Source organism: Lynx canadensis, chromosome D4 (genome assembly GCF_007474595.2).
Source record: "Lynx canadensis isolate LIC74 chromosome D4, mLynCan4.pri.v2, whole genome shotgun sequence".
NCBI classification, from domain to species: domain Eukaryota; kingdom Metazoa; phylum Chordata; class Mammalia; order Carnivora; family Felidae; genus Lynx; species Lynx canadensis.
Window position 1 is genome coordinate 93308394 of NC_044315.2, and position 15534 is coordinate 93323927.

At 63.3% G+C, this 15534-nt stretch overlaps 3 protein-coding genes across 3 annotated transcripts; 1 reads left to right on the forward strand and 2 right to left on the reverse strand.

Moving 5' to 3' along the window:
* Positions 1 to 63: 63 nt before the first annotated feature.
* SSNA1 (SS nuclear autoantigen 1) lies at positions 64 to 1819 on the forward strand. Its single transcript, XM_030293039.1, has 3 exons — positions 64 to 172; positions 645 to 844; positions 1271 to 1819. The coding sequence occupies exons 1-3, from the start codon at positions 121 to 123 to the stop codon at positions 1376 to 1378; spliced, it is 360 nt and encodes a 119-aa protein (XP_030148899.1). The 5' UTR covers positions 64 to 120; the 3' UTR covers positions 1379 to 1819.
* A 1289-nt stretch (positions 1820 to 3108) lies between these two features.
* Positions 3109 to 11532, reverse strand: TPRN (taperin). The gene is made up of 4 exons (XM_030293036.1): positions 9697 to 11532; positions 3899 to 4142; positions 3713 to 3819; positions 3109 to 3605 (listed from the first exon to the last, which is right to left on the reverse strand). Exons 1-4 carry the CDS (start codon positions 11530 to 11532, stop codon positions 3543 to 3545), a joined length of 2250 nt encoding a protein of 749 aa, XP_030148896.1. The 3' UTR covers positions 3109 to 3542.
* A 2485-nt stretch (positions 11533 to 14017) lies between these two features.
* Positions 14018 to 15518, reverse strand: TMEM203 (transmembrane protein 203). The gene has a single exon (XM_030294011.1). The coding sequence runs from the start codon at positions 15281 to 15283 to the stop codon at positions 14873 to 14875; it is 411 nt and encodes a 136-aa protein (XP_030149871.1). The 5' UTR covers positions 15284 to 15518; the 3' UTR covers positions 14018 to 14872.
* Between the last annotated feature and the right edge of the window lie 16 nt (positions 15519 to 15534).

Below are 15534 nucleotides of genomic sequence, written 5' to 3' on the forward strand. Positions count from 1 at the left end.
ACGCACACGAGAGGCGCGCCGCGGTGACGTATCGGAGGGCGCGCTGTCGGAAGGCAGTGCGCAGGCGCGAACGGCGAGGAGCTGGCGGCGGTTGGAGTGGTCGCGGCCCAAGCGGCGACCATGACCCAGCAGGGCGCGGCGCTGCAGAATTACAACAACGAGCTAGTCAAGTGTGAGCGGCCGCGCGGCGGGGTGTGCCGGGCGGGCTGGGAGGGCGCGGGGCTCGCCGGCGTGCAGGCCGAGGCAGTAGCTGGCCCGCAGCGCGCGGCCGAGTGGGGTGCACGGTCCGTGCGTGGGTGTCTCGGCTGGGAAGGCGCCGGTGGCCGTCGGACCTGCCCGGCGCACGGCCGCTCTGTGGCACGCACCAAGCCCTGGGTATCTGTGGAGAGAGCCAAGGAACGAATGGCTAGAGCACGCACTGCCGCCCGGGCGCCACGCCCGCTGGTCCGGTGCGGTGCTTTCTCTAACCCCGAGAACCCCTGGGCGGTCGGAGCCTGGCCTGGCGGCGGTGGAAGGTGGCCGAGCCAGCCCCGGGCCTCCCGCCACCCTCTCCTCCTACACAGCAGTGGGCTCCAGAGTGGCAGGCGTGCTGCTGTCCTTCCTGCCCTGGGTCCACAGCGCCTGCCCCGCTCGGCCCACTGTAGGCATCGAGGAGCTGTGTCAGAAGCGAGAGGAGTTGTGCCGGCAGATCCAGCAGGAGGAGGATGAGAAGCAGCGGCTGCAGAGCGAGGTGAGGCAGCTGACAGAGAAACTGGCCCGAGTCAACGAGAATCTGGCGCGCAAGATTGCTTCTCGCAACGAGTTTGACCGGACCATCGCAGAGACAGAGGCTGCCTACCTCAAGGTGGGGCTCGGGGCCGGCAGGGAGCCTGCATGCCTGTGGCCTGCGGGGGGGTGGCCTGGGGGCACCCACGGGCAGAGGCGACAGGACTACAACGTGGTCAGGACCACTGTGGGATGACAGTGGGGCTGTCAGTGGGGCCCGGCACGCCCCAAGTCCTGTTCTGTGCACCGTAGTTTTATGGCTTGTCCCAGACCACGGGCAGAGAGTGGCAGCAAGGGCCAGAGCTCATCTCGTCTGGCTTCCCAGGGTGCAAAAAGGGGGGCTTTGGGCTAAAGGCTCTGCTGACCCTGTCCGACCCTCCTGTCAGGGGCTTCCTCTCCCTGCTTCTGCCCCAGGCTTGGCACCAGCTTGGTAGGAGCAGAGCTGGACTGTGCGAGCCTTCTGACGAGAGGGATAGTGACAGCCGTCTCGTGTCCCCGTTTCCAGATCCTGGAAAGCTCGCAGACTCTGCTTAGTGTCCTGAAGAGGGAAGCCGGGAACTTGACCAAAGCCACAGCCTCGGAGCACAAGAGCAGTGGAGGCAGGGAGAGCTGAGGAGGCCATTGGTGGGGAGGGGCCTGCCTCCCACCTCCCTCAGTGGCTCAACCCCCAACAAGCCTGTCTTCAAAGCGTCTTTATTCTTCGTGGTAGCAGCTGCCTCCTTTCACTGTCTCGGGTGCCAAGAGGCAGTTGCCCAGCTTCACCTGCCCCAGGTGACAAGTACAGCCCTGGGTGCAGCCCACCAGGTGGGGGTCCTGGCCCTGTACTCATAGGATATGGGAAGGACAGGCTCTGGGTGAGTTCCGCTCGGGGCGTAGGTTCCCTCACCCCCGCTCTGAGCTGCCAGAAAGACCCTGCTCCCTACTTTTCACCAGCACGGCAGCCACCTCACCTCGGTGCCCAGGCCAGGGGAGCAGGGGAGGGGCTGGGGCCCACCCCCTCAGAGCTTGCCCTGGTGGCCTATGACTGTCAGTAAAGATTGTCTTTGTGAAGGTAGCTACTGCCTGTGTCCTGTGTCCTGCGTGTGGGACGTGGGACTGCTGCACAACCCCAGAACCAATGTGAGCCCAGCCGTATGGCTTCTTGGCAGAGGAGGGCCTGGAGTGGCTTTCCCTGTGACAAGCCTTGTTGGCTTTGGGGACAGAGTTGAGGGTACCCTTGAGCATTCCCTGGGACCTTGTCACCCACCCTTTCTCCCCACCAGGGCTGCTGGCCCCCTGCCCCCAACTCCAGCACTTAGCCTCCCCGTCGGGTGGTGTTCTGCCTGTTGGTCTTGGTCTGTGCGATGCCCTATTCCGCAGCACAAGGCCTGGCCCAGGGAGACGCTCTCCAGCCAGGGCTGTGCCCCAGCTCCAGGATTCTAAACTTTGCTCCAACCCCACAGCACCACCACTCCCCACTCTCCCCGGTCCCACCAAGCGTGCCGACTTCCAGCCTCCCACGCTGCCTGGGGCCCAGCCCTCCACCCCGAGTCCTCTCTGGGACTGTCTCTGTTGGCCAGTTAGCTCCTATGGGGGTCCCTGCAGCTAGGCAGGTCTGAGAAGCATGTATTGAGAAGGTATGGAGAAACCTGGGCCCACTCCACCCAGAACACTAAAAACACCCTCCTCCTTCCCAAGTTTGGCCAAGCAGCATTTCTCACGGGCTTGACTCTTCAGGAGGGATGTACTTGCATCCGTTGCCTGGATTACAAGCAGCCCCAGCTCCCCAGCTCCAAGCTGAGCAGGCAGTTCTGTGTCTCCTGTTGCCTCTTGGATTCTGCTGGGTTTTCCTGCCAGCCGTTAGCACTGACTCCAGGGAAGTGGTCTGCCTCCTATAGCCTTGCCGCAGGCTCCTGTGGGTCAGGTGGCTTTCCAAGCCACACAGGAGGCGAGATCCCTGAGGTTCCGCCCGCTCCTCGTCCCCTCCCAGGTGCTTGGCCTTAAAAACGGCTCTGGTCCAGCCAGAGTACCAGACCCCAGAGAGCAAGCCCAAAGTGCTCCTCCCCCTACAGCTCCCACTGTGTCAGCCCAGAGACCAGAAGTGCTCACGGGGGTCCCTCTTCCCCCAAGAGGGTGGCTGGGAGGGGAAGCAGGGCAGGCGGGGCTACGGGAGCGAACGCCTGGACCGCCAGACAGCAACGTGTGGGGGTGCCACACAGGACTACCCCGTACCCAGGCACAGATGTCCCGGCTGGGCTCCCGCTGTACCTTCCTCCTCGCTGCCAGGGCCTCAATGGAGCCCCACAGACCCCACCCCTGCTCCCTGCTTCTTTGGCCAAGGACCACACAGGGAAGGCAGAGGAGGCCTTGTCCAGTGGTATTTATTGAATCCATCATTAGAGGCAAGAAAAAACTTGCCATTCATCACAAACGGGGCGACTTGAGGTCTGCAGTTGGGGGGTGTGGGCTGGGAAGGGCTGGAAGTCCCACAGAGGACAGGCAGCCAACCTAGCCCTTCACACATGCACCAGACACCTGCTGGCATGGTGTCCAGCGGGACCCTGTCCATCCTCCACAGGCAGTGCCCCCAAGCCAGGGCTGCAGAGTGAGACTCGGCCTCAAGGGAAGCAGGAGACCCCGGCGCCCTAGGCTCAGGCCAACCCCAGGAAGGGAGGGTGGGATATGGCAGGGCAGAGCCCAACAGGGCAGCGAGAGGTGGGGGGTGCAGAGCGAGGGCGGGCTTCTGGGCACTGCCCGGCTCCCAGGGCTCAGCCTTGGCCATCCTGGCAGGGCTGGGGTCAGAAATAGAGGGCTGGCTCACTTCGGAAGTCTGAGAGGTCGTTCTGACTGGCAGGGGTGAGCTGAGAGAGAGGGACAGAGAGGGAGCCAATGGGACTCATCCAGGCATTAGAGACACCCCCCACCCCGGGCCTTGGGTGTTGGCCCTCCCAGCCGCACCCCTGCTCACCATGACCTCCTTGGGTGTGGGCTCCACCTCACTCGGAGCCTGCTCCAGTGTCTGTTCCTGCCATTTACTGAAGGCCACAGAGTGTTTTGGAGTGTAGCCGGACAGGCCTGTGGGCCGAGAGGCACATGTGTGGACGTGTGGCCCAGCTACCCACTGGGCCGCCCATTCCCACACGTGGGCACTCACCTGAGCTGCCGTCCGGCAGGTGAGGGCTCTCGGGCCCCACGCTGTTCACGAAAGTGGCTCGGGGCAGGAACAGCGAGAAGGGCTTCTCCACCACCCCATCTGAGCTGGACTCCTCCTCCTCCTCCTCCTCTTCCTCCTCCCCGTCCTCCTCCTGGGCCTCAGCCTCCTCCTCCTGTACTAGCGAGCTCTCAGGAGGGTACTCAAATGTGGTCTGCAGGCGCTTGTCATTGAAGGAGATCTTCATCTAAGGACAGGAGGTACATCAGCAGGGCTCTGCTGCCTGGCTACCAGGGGTTACTCCAGCCAGGCTGAGCCGGGCACAGTGACCCTGGAGGCACGGTAGAGGTTGGCGGCCCCAGGCGGGTAGCAGAACATGCCATCAACCCTTCAGAACTGAAAGGTGGGGGGGGGGGGGGGCTGCCCCTCATCGGAGACCACTCCTTTACCGGCACCCTGCAGGCCCGGGCCACACGGACCCCAGGAAGGTTGTTCTGGCTGCCCGTGCAACCCAGGGCCAGTGTGTCCAAACACCTGCCTCCCAGACCCCACCCATCCCCTTCTCCCCCCAGGCCCAGGGTCACATCACCTCGGGTAACCAACCCTGCCCAGGGACCAGACCTTAGCCAGCACCAGGAGCCCAAAGTCTCAGTGTCTCTAGAAACTTCTATGGCAGCTCCTAGGGTTGAAGGGCTGCCTTCGCAGGGGAGCACCAGCCACCTAGAGGCTCTATGGCAGGAGCAGGGTCTAAGTGAGACGGCACTCGGGGGGGCCCACCTACTCGGGGGCCCTACCTCCTCAGCCACCAGCAGTGTGTCGTTGGCTGGGGTCTCTCTCCAGGACCGAGGTCACATCCTGGCTTGCTAGGCACCCGAATGACGCTTCCTGCACAGCTCAGCATGGACCGGTGCTGCTGGGCAGGACGGGGCACACACCTAAGGCCAGGCCCCCGGGGCGTCCATGGGGTGACAAAGCAGGGTGGCTGGCGTATGCCAAACCCCAGGGGGGCGACACCAGATGCCATCACCCCGTTTTACAGACCAAGTCAGAATTAGACCAAAACTGCACCCAAGTGGGGGGTCGCGCTGACCCTTTCCTCCCACCTGGGCTGTCCACTTGGCCCTTGTCTACCCTGCCCACTCTGCAGGCTGCAGAATTTCATGCCTGAGCAAATCCTCTTTTCTCCCACGGCCTCAGAGTGCAGACGAGGCTGCTGGTGTGGAGAGGAAGCGAGGTCAGGCGCAAGCAGGATGGCAGATGGACCCTCGCACTCCCCGACCCAGGACTCCACTCCCCACTAAAGCCACAGGCCCACCAGACTTGCTCAGCAGGGTTCGGCCGGGCCCAGCAGGTTGGTAACGAATACGAGAGGCACCAGCCTGCAGCAGATGGGAGCGGCCCTGCAGGAGCCCGAAACATTAAACTCCTGAGCACAAGACTCCAGCGGCCAGCTCAAGTTCCCCTCCTCCCCTGGAAGGAGCCGGAGGCAGGAGCTGGGCCCCCAGGCAGAGAACCGTGGGGCCCAGCGACAGCAGGACATGCAGGGGCCTCACAGGAAAGCTGGACTCGCAGCCTGGGCAGCGGAGGGGGCCCCGGCACCGGCCTCAGGGGGCAATGCCAGGCTGAGCGAGTGTCCCCAAACGAGGGCACATGCTCCAGCCGCCCCCTCCCACAGCCACACGCGCACCCCCAGCCGCACGCAGCCAGCGGCACCCCCAGCTCGCGTGCTTCCCATCTCAGTGTGGTTCACACACAGACCTGCTGGGCGAATCTCAGGCCCAGGCCCAGTCAGCTTTGCCCCAGCCAGCGGCACGAACGAACAGTCGGGGACAAGAGCAGATGAGTGCAGATCACCCGAGTCAGGCAAAACCCGTCGCTTGAAGGCACGCTGTTCCTCGATCTGCCCGGTCCCCACAGCAGGCCCCACCCAACCCTCCGGCTGCCACCCCCGCCCCAAGCCCAGCAAGACAGAGGCCTAACCCAGGGGCCTGCCCCTGACCCAAGGCCCCACAGTGACCAGGGCGTCCAGTCGCCCCTGGGTGCACAGCATTGTCCCCAACGACCCTGAGCCCTCCAGGCCCATCCCCCACCACCGAAGACACGGGAAGGGCTGGCTGCCAGGGCCCGGCCGGATTAGCGTGCCCTCATTAGTCCACATGACCAGCTCCTAGCAGGGAGACCGAGGGGGCTGGGCTCGCACAGGCACTGAGCCTGGCACAGCCTGGCCGGGCAGGGGCGGGGCGGCGCTCACAGGCCACCGTCTGCGCCCAGCTGGGGCCCAGGGCTTGGGTCACATCCGCCTCCCTCCAGTCTCCACACTCCATGGCCTGGTGGGGCTCACAGGCCTCCTTGTGGGTGCAGGTCTCTGAATCACAAGACACCCTGTGACAAATGCTGCTGGGGAGGGCCGGCCTCCAGACCCCAGGCAGATGGGCCGGGCGTGGCCAGGGGCTGGCACTTGCACGCACCTGGCTCTTGGGGACTTCGCCCTCTGTGCCAAGTGCAGTCGGCAGGTGGGTCCTGGGTCGGCCCACCTTCCAGCTCTCACAGGCCCTTTGTCCCCCTCACCCTGCCCTACCTGTGCACACCCAGCTCGGGTTACCGAAGGGCGTCCACCCTGGACTCTGGTCGGGGAGCCGGGTTCAGCCAGTCCCCCTGCTGGGGGTGAGCACCCGCCCTGTCCTCACTCCCTGGCACACGCCTGCCTCCTCCCATCCCCCACTCAGTCTGCGTTCTCGGGGACAACGGGACCACCCCACACAGTCTCTGCCAAAGCTCCCACGCTGCTTCCGGATGCCCCAGCCCAAGGCAGACCCTCTGGCGGTGGGGAAGCTGAGTGAAGCAGGGTCCAGTGGCACCTGGGCTGTAGGAAGAACATGAAGGGTGGGTGCCTACAGGGAGAGCTGGGGGGGGGGGGGGACAGGACAGGTAGGAAGCGGGGGAAGGAGGGCAGAGGGGACACAGCCGTGACACATCGGTGGTGGCGGGCACAGCGTTCCACACCGGCCGGGAAGCAGGTGACCGGGGCAGCCGCACCACAGGTCTGGGGACTGGAGCGAGGCTGAGGGCCAAGCCCCGGCCAGCAAGACTGGGGTGTCTGGGTGGCAGTTACTCCCTAAGTGAGGGCAGATGGCCTAGGGTGTCATAGATTGAGCCCTGGGGACACTGACACACTCAGGCTGGGCAGAGAACCAGAGGGTAAGGAGGGGAGGAGGGCAAAGGCGAGGGGAAGGAGCCGCCAGAAAAGCAGGAACCTGGCCAGGTGGCACCTCACAAAGGGGAGAGGCCCTCAGCACCAGCCCACCAACCCCGGGGGAGGCAGGTCTGGAGAGCAGCTGGACGGTCCCACTCAGCAGCACAGCCTGGGGGCTGGGGCAGAGGTGAGGGGGGGCATGGCCACGATGCCCCCCGGCAGCCAGTCCCTGCTTGGCCATTAAGGGAGGGACAGACAGGGCATCAGCAATTCTGCCAAGAGACAATCAAGTAGAGACGCCCCCCAATCCCCGGCAGGCCTCCCAGGCACAATGGCGGGCTGGGTGCCCCCACCACCAAGACAGGGCTATAGCCCTCCAAGGCCCAGCAAGGTCACAACACCCTACCCGCACCTGCCAGCTCAAGGGCAGGCTGTCCTGACAGTCCCCCTGCAGAGCCACACCTCACCTGCCCCCTGGAAGACCCCAGTACCTCCCAGCACTACCCGGGTCAGCCAGAGGGCCCCAGGGTCCCACTAACCTCCAGTCCACTAAGTCCCTAGTCAGGATGGAGGCAAACTGGACAAGGGCCCAAACCACAAGCTGGCTGGAGTGGGACAGGTGAGGGCGAGGTCCCGCAGCCCAGGGCCTGGAGGGATGGCCGGAGGACCACCAGGGAACGGACGAGACACAGGGGACGGCCCGCGCCAGCGGACTGCCCCGAAGGACCGGGCAGCCCCACACCTCTGTCCCACTCAACAGGAGCTCTGGCTCTTCCTGCCGGGCAGCTGGTGCGGGGGTGGGGCAGTGCCCACAAGGAGGAGTCACCTCCAGTAGTCACGCTGCTCTGCCAGGACCCTGGTGAGGCCACTCGGCTTGCCAGGCATCATCCATCTGGACCCCCAGCTCCCTCAGGCTGGCATGGAGACCAGGCCAGGGCCTGCTTCCTCCCAGCACTTCCTCCCGCCCTTCTCACCCCAACCCCACCACACAGGACCCCCACAGCTCTTTCCCCAGCTGGGGCCAGATGAGCTCTAGAGGCTCTAGAAGCAGAAACCAGCACTCAATTCCTGCCCCACAAGCTCCACGACCTCCTGCCGCCCTCAGGTTCCCCATCTACAAAGTGGGGAACTGTTATCACCTCCACTTCTTGGGGCCAGAATGGAAAGGTACTGCTTCTTAGAGCGTAGGGTCAAAGGTCAGGAAGCAGGAACGAGGGGGAGGGGTGGTTTAGAGCCTGGAGGTGGGGTTGATGACTGTGTCTAAGGGTAGGAGGGAGGGTGGGAGAGCTGTGGCACTAAAGAGAGGGTGAGTCAAGGTCAGGCAGGCAGGACGGGCCCTCCGGAAGTACGAAGGGAGTTGGGTGTGGATGCCTGTCTCAGCAGATGGAGACGGCAGGAGCACCGATGCCCTCACCCAAGGAGCAGGGCGCGATCGCGGAGGAAGACAAGTCCAACTCATGTCAGAGGGAGGAGGTGGCTTATGTGATTGGACGACCAGCAGGCATCGGTGGGGAGGGGGGTGCTTCCGTGGACATAAGGCACATCACCACCCCCATCGCCCAAGGCAAGTGAGGCCAATGGCGGCAGTAGCTTCAAGGGTGAGCCTGGAGATACCACTGGCCGACACAGAAGCTTGCCAGGCACCATCTCGGTTCCAGGGGAAGACACGTCTGCCCCATGCCTGCTGAGTGGGGGGGGGGGGGGGTCATGTGGGGCTGGCCTTGGAATTTGCCCCAGGGCCAGACACAGGTGCTGGAATGACCAGGAAGAATCTGAGGAACTTTTTTTTTTTTTGTGCCCAGAGGGTTCCGGGTCGCTGAGCAGCTGGGGACTGAGGCTCCAGCAGGGCTCCTGGTCTTGCACCTGGGTCTCTCTGTCTGAGGCCTGTCCTCCCCCGTGAGAGGGAGAGTCTACACTGCTCCTAGCAACACACCCCGGCCCTGGCACACACACTAGGAGTTCAATAAACACTTGCATGAAGCCTGGTCCTGCTGAGCACCAGGGCAGCCTCCCTTCTGCGGAGCTGAGAGCACCCCCCCCCACCCCCAGCCACTGAATAGCTCCCAGCGCTGTGCCCCTAGGCTGACAGTGGGGTAGGGATCTGACCACACCCAAATCACAGGTCTCCTGCCCCTTCCCACTTCTGTCCTGGCACCTTTGGCCCACGTAGGCCAGGACTCCAGAAGACCGCGGCAGGCTACACCCTCAAAGCCAGGCCGGAGTGGAACCAGCAGGCCCAGGACTACTTCCTGCAGCTGGACACTTGATGAGACACGTCTGCCCTGCCAATTCCAGACGGAGCCGCAAGAACAAAAAAGCAGACACGGTGCTGGCTGGACCGACCCTCCTCGCCAGCCTTGCGAAGTACACCATCAGCAAGCTGTCTTCTCTGGGTCATTAGGGCTCTACTGGAACCCAGACCAGGGATCTCCCCCAGCCCAGCCCCTCCAGGAGCACGCATGGCCACCCAGCCCCAGCTCTCCTCTGGTCCACACAGAAGCCATCCCCCAGCCAGGCCAGCTGTCCTGGGAAGTGGGCACCTGCTACATCCACAGCTCTCTCTCCCCCGCGCCCAGCCGGCACCCCTTCCCCTGTGCCCCCTGCTGACCTTCTTTCTGGAGGAGCCGGCCTTGGTGAGACAGGATTTCTCCAGGGCCAGGTAGCCACCGATCACCTCAATCTCATGCACGGTGGGATAGCGCTTCTTCAGTGAGGTCCCCAGGGCAGCAGGGGTCTCTGACAAGCTGCCTGCCTCCTCCTCCTCCTCCTCCTCGGCCTCCTGTGGCCCGGGCTCCCCGTTGGCCTGCAGGGACCCCGGCTTCCTCTTGGGCACCACGGTGAAGGTGTTGCCACCTCGGTGATGGAGCCCTGATGGGTGCCCAGGCCCGGTGGGGTGCGGGTGATACCAAGGAGGTCCCCCGGCTCCCGAGCAGGGCAGTTTGGCTTGTTGAGGGACCTCATCCTCCGAGTCCACCTCATCAATGAAGGTGACAGGCAACCCTGGCCTCCCAGGCTCCCCACCATCCTTGGCCAAGCTGGAAACCCCGAGGCCCTGGGCAGGCTTAGCTTCTGCAGCGGCTAAGGGACACAGGGGTGGTGAGGGCAGCCTCTGCCGCCTAACAGCCTGGTTCACAAGGGTGGTAGCTGGCCTGGGGCACCCCCCCTCGTCGACCCCCAAGGGGCTCCTCCCTCCAGCAGGCACGCTATCCCTTGCAGGCACCAGCTGGGCTTCGAGCTCCAGGCGTTGGGAGGCCCAGCCAACCTCTCCCTCTGGCAGTCCCCCCACCTGCCTCCCTTCAGGAGGAGGGGCCCCAGAGGCCTTGCGCTTAGGGATGAACATGAAGGAGTTTCGGGAGTTCACACGGAGGCTGGCCAGGGCCCGGGCCTGGAGGTCCCCAGCGGGGATTCGATCCATGTCTGGCTTGGAGGCTGGCCGTATCTCGAAGGAGTCATTGGCGCTGGTGGCCGCGGAGACCCACTGGCGCTGGCTGGGAGTGGCACTGGCAGAGTTGGTCATGGGCAAGGCCAGGGACGCGGCTGGAGTGGCACTGGGGGTCCCGGGGCTGGGGGGCGGGTGGACAGGGGGCTCCCCCGACTCCACCTTTGGCTTCCACTCGCCCGGCCCAGGCGCAGAGCCCGCGAGGCCGTTGGCAGCACCCGCCCGGGACTCGGGGGCCGCAGGCCCGTTGGGGAGCGGGCGAGGGCCAGCGCTGTGGTGCAGGCCCCGAGGGTGGACGGTGAAGGAGTTGCTGCCGGTCTTCTGCAGGAAATCGCTCCGCCGCGTCCCGGGTCCTGTAGCGCGGCCCTCGGGCTCGAAGCGGGCGGCGCGCTCGCCCACGCGCGGGGCGGCGGGGCCGGGAGCGGGCTGTGGGTGCGGCGGCGGGGGGCGGCCGCGTTCCGGACTCCCGCGGCGGAGCGGCGCGGCCGGAGCGTCGAACTTCTGGAGCAGACGGCTGACACGGCCGGGTGGCGGCGGCGCCTCATACACGAGCACCTCGGCTGCGCGGATGCGGGCGGCCGAGCCAGGGCTAGGGTCCGGGCCAGGGTCCGGGCCAGGGCCCGCAGGCTGGAAGCCGGGAGCCGACTCGATGATGAGGATGTTGTCGGCGCGGATGGTGCGCACGCCCGGCACGCGGCGGTACAGCTCCAGCAGCTGCTGCACCGGCCGCGCCCCCGCCGGCCCCTCGCCCCCGCCGCGCCGCGCCCCGCGCCGCCGCTCCGATTCGAGCCGCATGAACGGGTTCTCGCGCAGCGGGCCCAGGCTCTCGGCCAGCACGAGCCGCTCGGCCGCCGGCCCCGAGGGCTCCGCCGCGCCCGCCTCGGCCCCGGCCCCCGCGCCCCCGCCTAGGGCAGCCAGCTTGGCCCGCTTACGCTCCAAGATCTCCCGTTTCCAGGCGGGCATTGCGGCGCGGGGCCCCGGGCCCGGCCGCCCCAGGCCGGCCATGCTGCGGAGCGGGCGCCGGAGCCAGCGCGCGCCGGGTACTGCGGCCGCCGCCCGGCGCCGGCCTTCTCGCCGCGGCCACGCCCCCCGCCCGCCGTCTACGGCGGGGGGCCGGCTCGGACCCGCCCCGCGCCCGGCGGCCCCACCTACGACAGGGGAGAACGGCCGGCCGCGCTGATTGGAGACCGCTCGCCCTGACCTCTCTTTCCCGGGGACTTAGTTGGATAGCGCCGGTCTCCGGAGCCAGTCCCCATTGGGGAAAGGGCCTCTTGGGCACGCCCCCGACCCCTCACGCCGCTCATTGGCGGCCCCACTTCCGCCTCTGCGCCATTGGTCTGCAGCGACCGGGGGGGCGGAGCCCGGAGGGGGCGGGTCCTGGCGGGCAATCCCAGCCGGACCCCTGGGCCCAGAGCGGTGGGTGACCTTGGCTGGGCTCGGCCCTTCCTCATCGTGCCAGCACCCAGTCCACCTGTTCCTCGCGCTCAGAGTGCAGTGGGAGAAGGGCCTGTCCAGGACTGGAAAGCTGTTCTCGCTCCCGTGAGTAGTACACGGGCTGTGCACCAGCCTCCTGACTCCATTCGGGGACTGCCCACCTGTGGTCCTTGGTCTTCTGCGGACTTAGTGGGGATGCCAATGCCGGAGATCCACCCAGTGCTGAGGAATTGGTTTCTCGGGAACCCCTAGCTCTTGCCAGCCCCCAGAACTCACCCTATTACTCAGACAATTGGGAGAAGTGCTACTCCGCACTTTGCCATCCAGGGCCCTCCAAGGAGGGACAGGAGTGCAAAGCTGTGAGGAAGCACAAAGCTCCCCGCACACAGCTCTCTAACGCGGAAGGAGCCACAAAAGCCACACTGTGCATTTTACCCTGTTGCCTCCCCACACTACTCCTCTTAACATCTGCTGAACTTCCCCCATCCCAAGGCTGGAAGGGGTGCCAGTGGCCCCAAGAGCACAGCTTCTTTGCCCACATGCCATGAAGAAACTCACTCCCAGTTGAGGGCTGCACAGCACCCACCACACTCTTTCAGGCCCAGTGGAGCCAAGGGGAGAAGGGGAAACTGGGGGGCACGGGCACAGAGATGCTACTAGCCTTTCCCTCCTCTCTCCCAGTAATGGCACTACTGCCTGCTACATCACTCACCTTTCAGGGACAGGGCTCCAAGGACACCTGGGGCTCTGCATAGACCGGGGGCAGGTTTCAACCTGGGTGCCCTTCTCAGCTTCTGGGTCCCGTGGTGGTCTGCACTGACTGACTTACACCTCTCCATTCTGTTGAGCCGAGAAAATAAACTGGATTTCAGCTTTCAGAAGTCAGGTGTTTCCTTCCTCGGCTCTCATCAAATCACCTTTCCAAAGGAAACTAAGCCTTCTCATGCACATCACCTCTACAGCAACAGGATCACTCAGTCCTGAACTACAGAACACAACAGGATACAACAACACATGCGATCTAAAAATAACATTAAAGGGAAAAAAACACTCCCTGGCACTTGGCTGGCTCGTCAGAGAAGCGTGCGACCTCTTGATCTCAGGGTCGTGAGTTCGAGTCTCACATTGGTTGTAGAGATTATGTAAATAAACTTAAATAAATAAAAGTCCATTTCTAATGTTCAGCTTGTATCTGACTTTGACGCAAATTATGCCAATACTGGGTAGGAAACATTTTTATAGCTGTGGGACACACCAGAACAGTCTCCAACTCAAGCATCTCAATGGTTCAGGCCATGAAGCATCCATTCTAGGCAAAGGGTCACAAAGCTGCTTCACCAGAATAAGACTGCAAATTTGTTCTAGAAAGGGCCGGACAGTAAATATTTTAGCCTAGTGGTTCTCACCAGGGGCAGTTTTGTCCCCCAGGAGACTTGTTAATGTATGAAGACACTTTTGGTTGTCACAAGTGAGGCGTGCTACTGGCATCCAGTGAGTAGAGGCCAGGGATGCTGGCCAGGGATGTTGTATTCTACAATGCTCAGAACAGCCCCTCCCCCCGCCCCCCCCCCCCAACAAAGAAGGACTTGACCCAAAAGGCCAAGAGTGCCAAGTTTGAGAGACCCTGGACACTGCAGGCCACATTCACTTTCTGTCACATGTTCATGTTTATAATCCTTTGAAAATGGAAAAGTTACTCTTAGCTGAAAGGTAGTACAAAAACAGACCTCAGGCCATAGTTGGCTGACCCCTGCTCCACAGCAAGGCCTACAAAGACTGCACACCGGCAGGAAGACAAGGTTCTGATGTCACACAAACCATTCAGCAGGTCCTCAACACAGGCCTACCCCATTATATCTTCACCCTGGCTCCCCAGGCAGGAAGCAAGGATTCCCCAAGGGAACACCCCCCCCCCCACACACACACATTGGCTAAAGAAACTCTAGTGCATTCCTGTCTCCCTACAGTCAGCTCTGTAACCAGCTACATCGCACAGCAGGGACCTTCTCAGCATTCATATTGTTTCACCCTCAAGAGGTCAGGCAACCATTGCGCATCTCAGCAAAACATTCTCTTATTTTATTTTTTATCTCAGCAAACGTTCTCATTTGGCACCTTAAACTAAAGACCTCAGGCCAACAAATGTGGGCCAAGACCATTTGCAAGTCTCGATGCCTATGAGCATCAAAGCTGTTCCTCTCTCTGGTCCCTTGAGGGAGGCCTAAATCTGTCTCAGGTGTGCTAACAGTGCTGGCCACAAGGTGGTGGTGGAAAAGTTGTGGACGATGCAATCCGCTGGGATAGGAAGCCAAGCAGCGCTTCATAAGCAAAGTTCTCTCAGGCGACAGATCTCCAAATAGGGTCCCAGTCGTGCTTACTCAACATACTCCTGTCTGCCTGAGCTGGAATGAAGAAGAGGCCATCCTCCCCAGTGGCTCAGGGGAGGAGACACAAGCTGGTTTACACTTTGAGCTCAAGCATCTAAGTCTTGTCCAGATGGAGGGGGCAGTGAGCGCTTAGGTTAGTGCTTCTGGGCAGAGGAAATCCATAAGACCAGCTCTGCAGCCCTTGCACAGGGAGTACTTTCCCAGGATCCATAAACATACGCAGAGCCCATCAGGACATTTTACTGTCAGAGAAATGGCCTGGGGTCCCTCTCAGGATCTCAATTCAGGGTTAGCTATTCAAAGCATGAAATAACAGGAAATACATGTTAAGGATCAAGGCTGCTCTTTTTAGCCCTGCTGAGGGAACAATTTCAGACATGGACTGGTAGAGAGAAAATTGGGCACTCGCCAGGGCAGGAGCTGGCTTTCCTTTCAGACCCAGACTTCTCCTTTGGTACGGTGGAAGTAGGAACTCAGCTTGGGGTCCAGCATGCTGGCCGTCCAGAGTTCACTCCCGCCTGAGGCTAGTTGACCCGACAGGCGCGGATCATGAGCAGCTGCAGGAGAATGAAGACCGGAGACGTGATCAAGCCGAACCAGAGCTCCCGAGTCTGCTCCACCAGCTTCTGGCACAGCAACATCTCGAAGACAAACTTGAGGCTAAGAACCGTGAGGACCCAGAAGAGGCGGAGCACTGCCAACCTCTTCTCTCCGTCCTGGAAGAGGCGCACGGACACGATGGTGGTGAAGTAGGTGCTGAGCCCATCAGCGGCGAAAAAGGGCACGAACACGTTCCACCAGGAGAGGCCGGGGGCCAGGCCGTCCACACGCAGTGCCAGCAGCACGGAGAACACCAACAGGGCCAGCAGGTGCACGAAGATCTCGAAGGTGGCGAAGCCCAGCCACTGCACCAGCTCCCGGAGCGAGAAGAGCATCGCGCCGGTTGAGCGCGGGCCGGGGCCCGGCCGAGCGTCCCACCGGCAGGGCTGCGCCTCCTCTCCCCGTGGGCCTCGCCGGCGCCCGCCGCCGGCGCCGCTGCGGCGAGCACGAGGCAGCGAACGGCTCCGCCTGCCCCGGTCCTCGGTCCTGGCGTTTCGCCAGTATCTTGGCCGCGGCCCGGGACCCAGCACCGGCCGCTAACGGATACCCGCCCCCCTCGGTCGCCATGCCCTGCCGGGCGCGGTCT

Excerpts from the sequence above, each read along its gene's own strand:
- SSNA1 (XM_030293039.1), top strand. The coding sequence starts at position 121 with ATGACCCAGCAGGGCGCGGCGCTGCAGAATTACAACAACGAGCTAGTC. Across the intron at positions 173-644 it reads CAACAACGAGCTAGTCAAGT|GCATCGAGGAGCTGTGTCAG; the intron begins GTGAGCGGCCGC and ends GGCCCACTGTAG. Across the intron at positions 845-1,270 it reads CAGAGGCTGCCTACCTCAAG|ATCCTGGAAAGCTCGCAGAC; the intron begins GTGGGGCTCGGG and ends CCCCGTTTCCAG.
- TPRN (XM_030293036.1), bottom strand. The coding sequence starts at position 11,532 with ATGGCCGGCCTGGGGCGGCCGGGCCCGGGGCCCCGCGCCGCAATGCCC. Across the intron at positions 4,143-9,696 it reads CCGGCTCCTCCAGAAAGAAG|ATGAAGATCTCCTTCAATGA; the intron begins GTCAGCAGGGGG and ends TCCTGTCCTTAG. Across the intron at positions 3,606-3,712 it reads CCACACCCAAGGAGGTCATG|CTCACCCCTGCCAGTCAGAA; the intron begins GTGAGCAGGGGT and ends CCTCTCTCTCAG.
- TMEM203 (XM_030294011.1), bottom strand. The coding sequence starts at position 15,283 with ATGCTCTTCTCGCTCCGGGAGCTGGTGCAGTGGCTGGGCTTCGCCACC.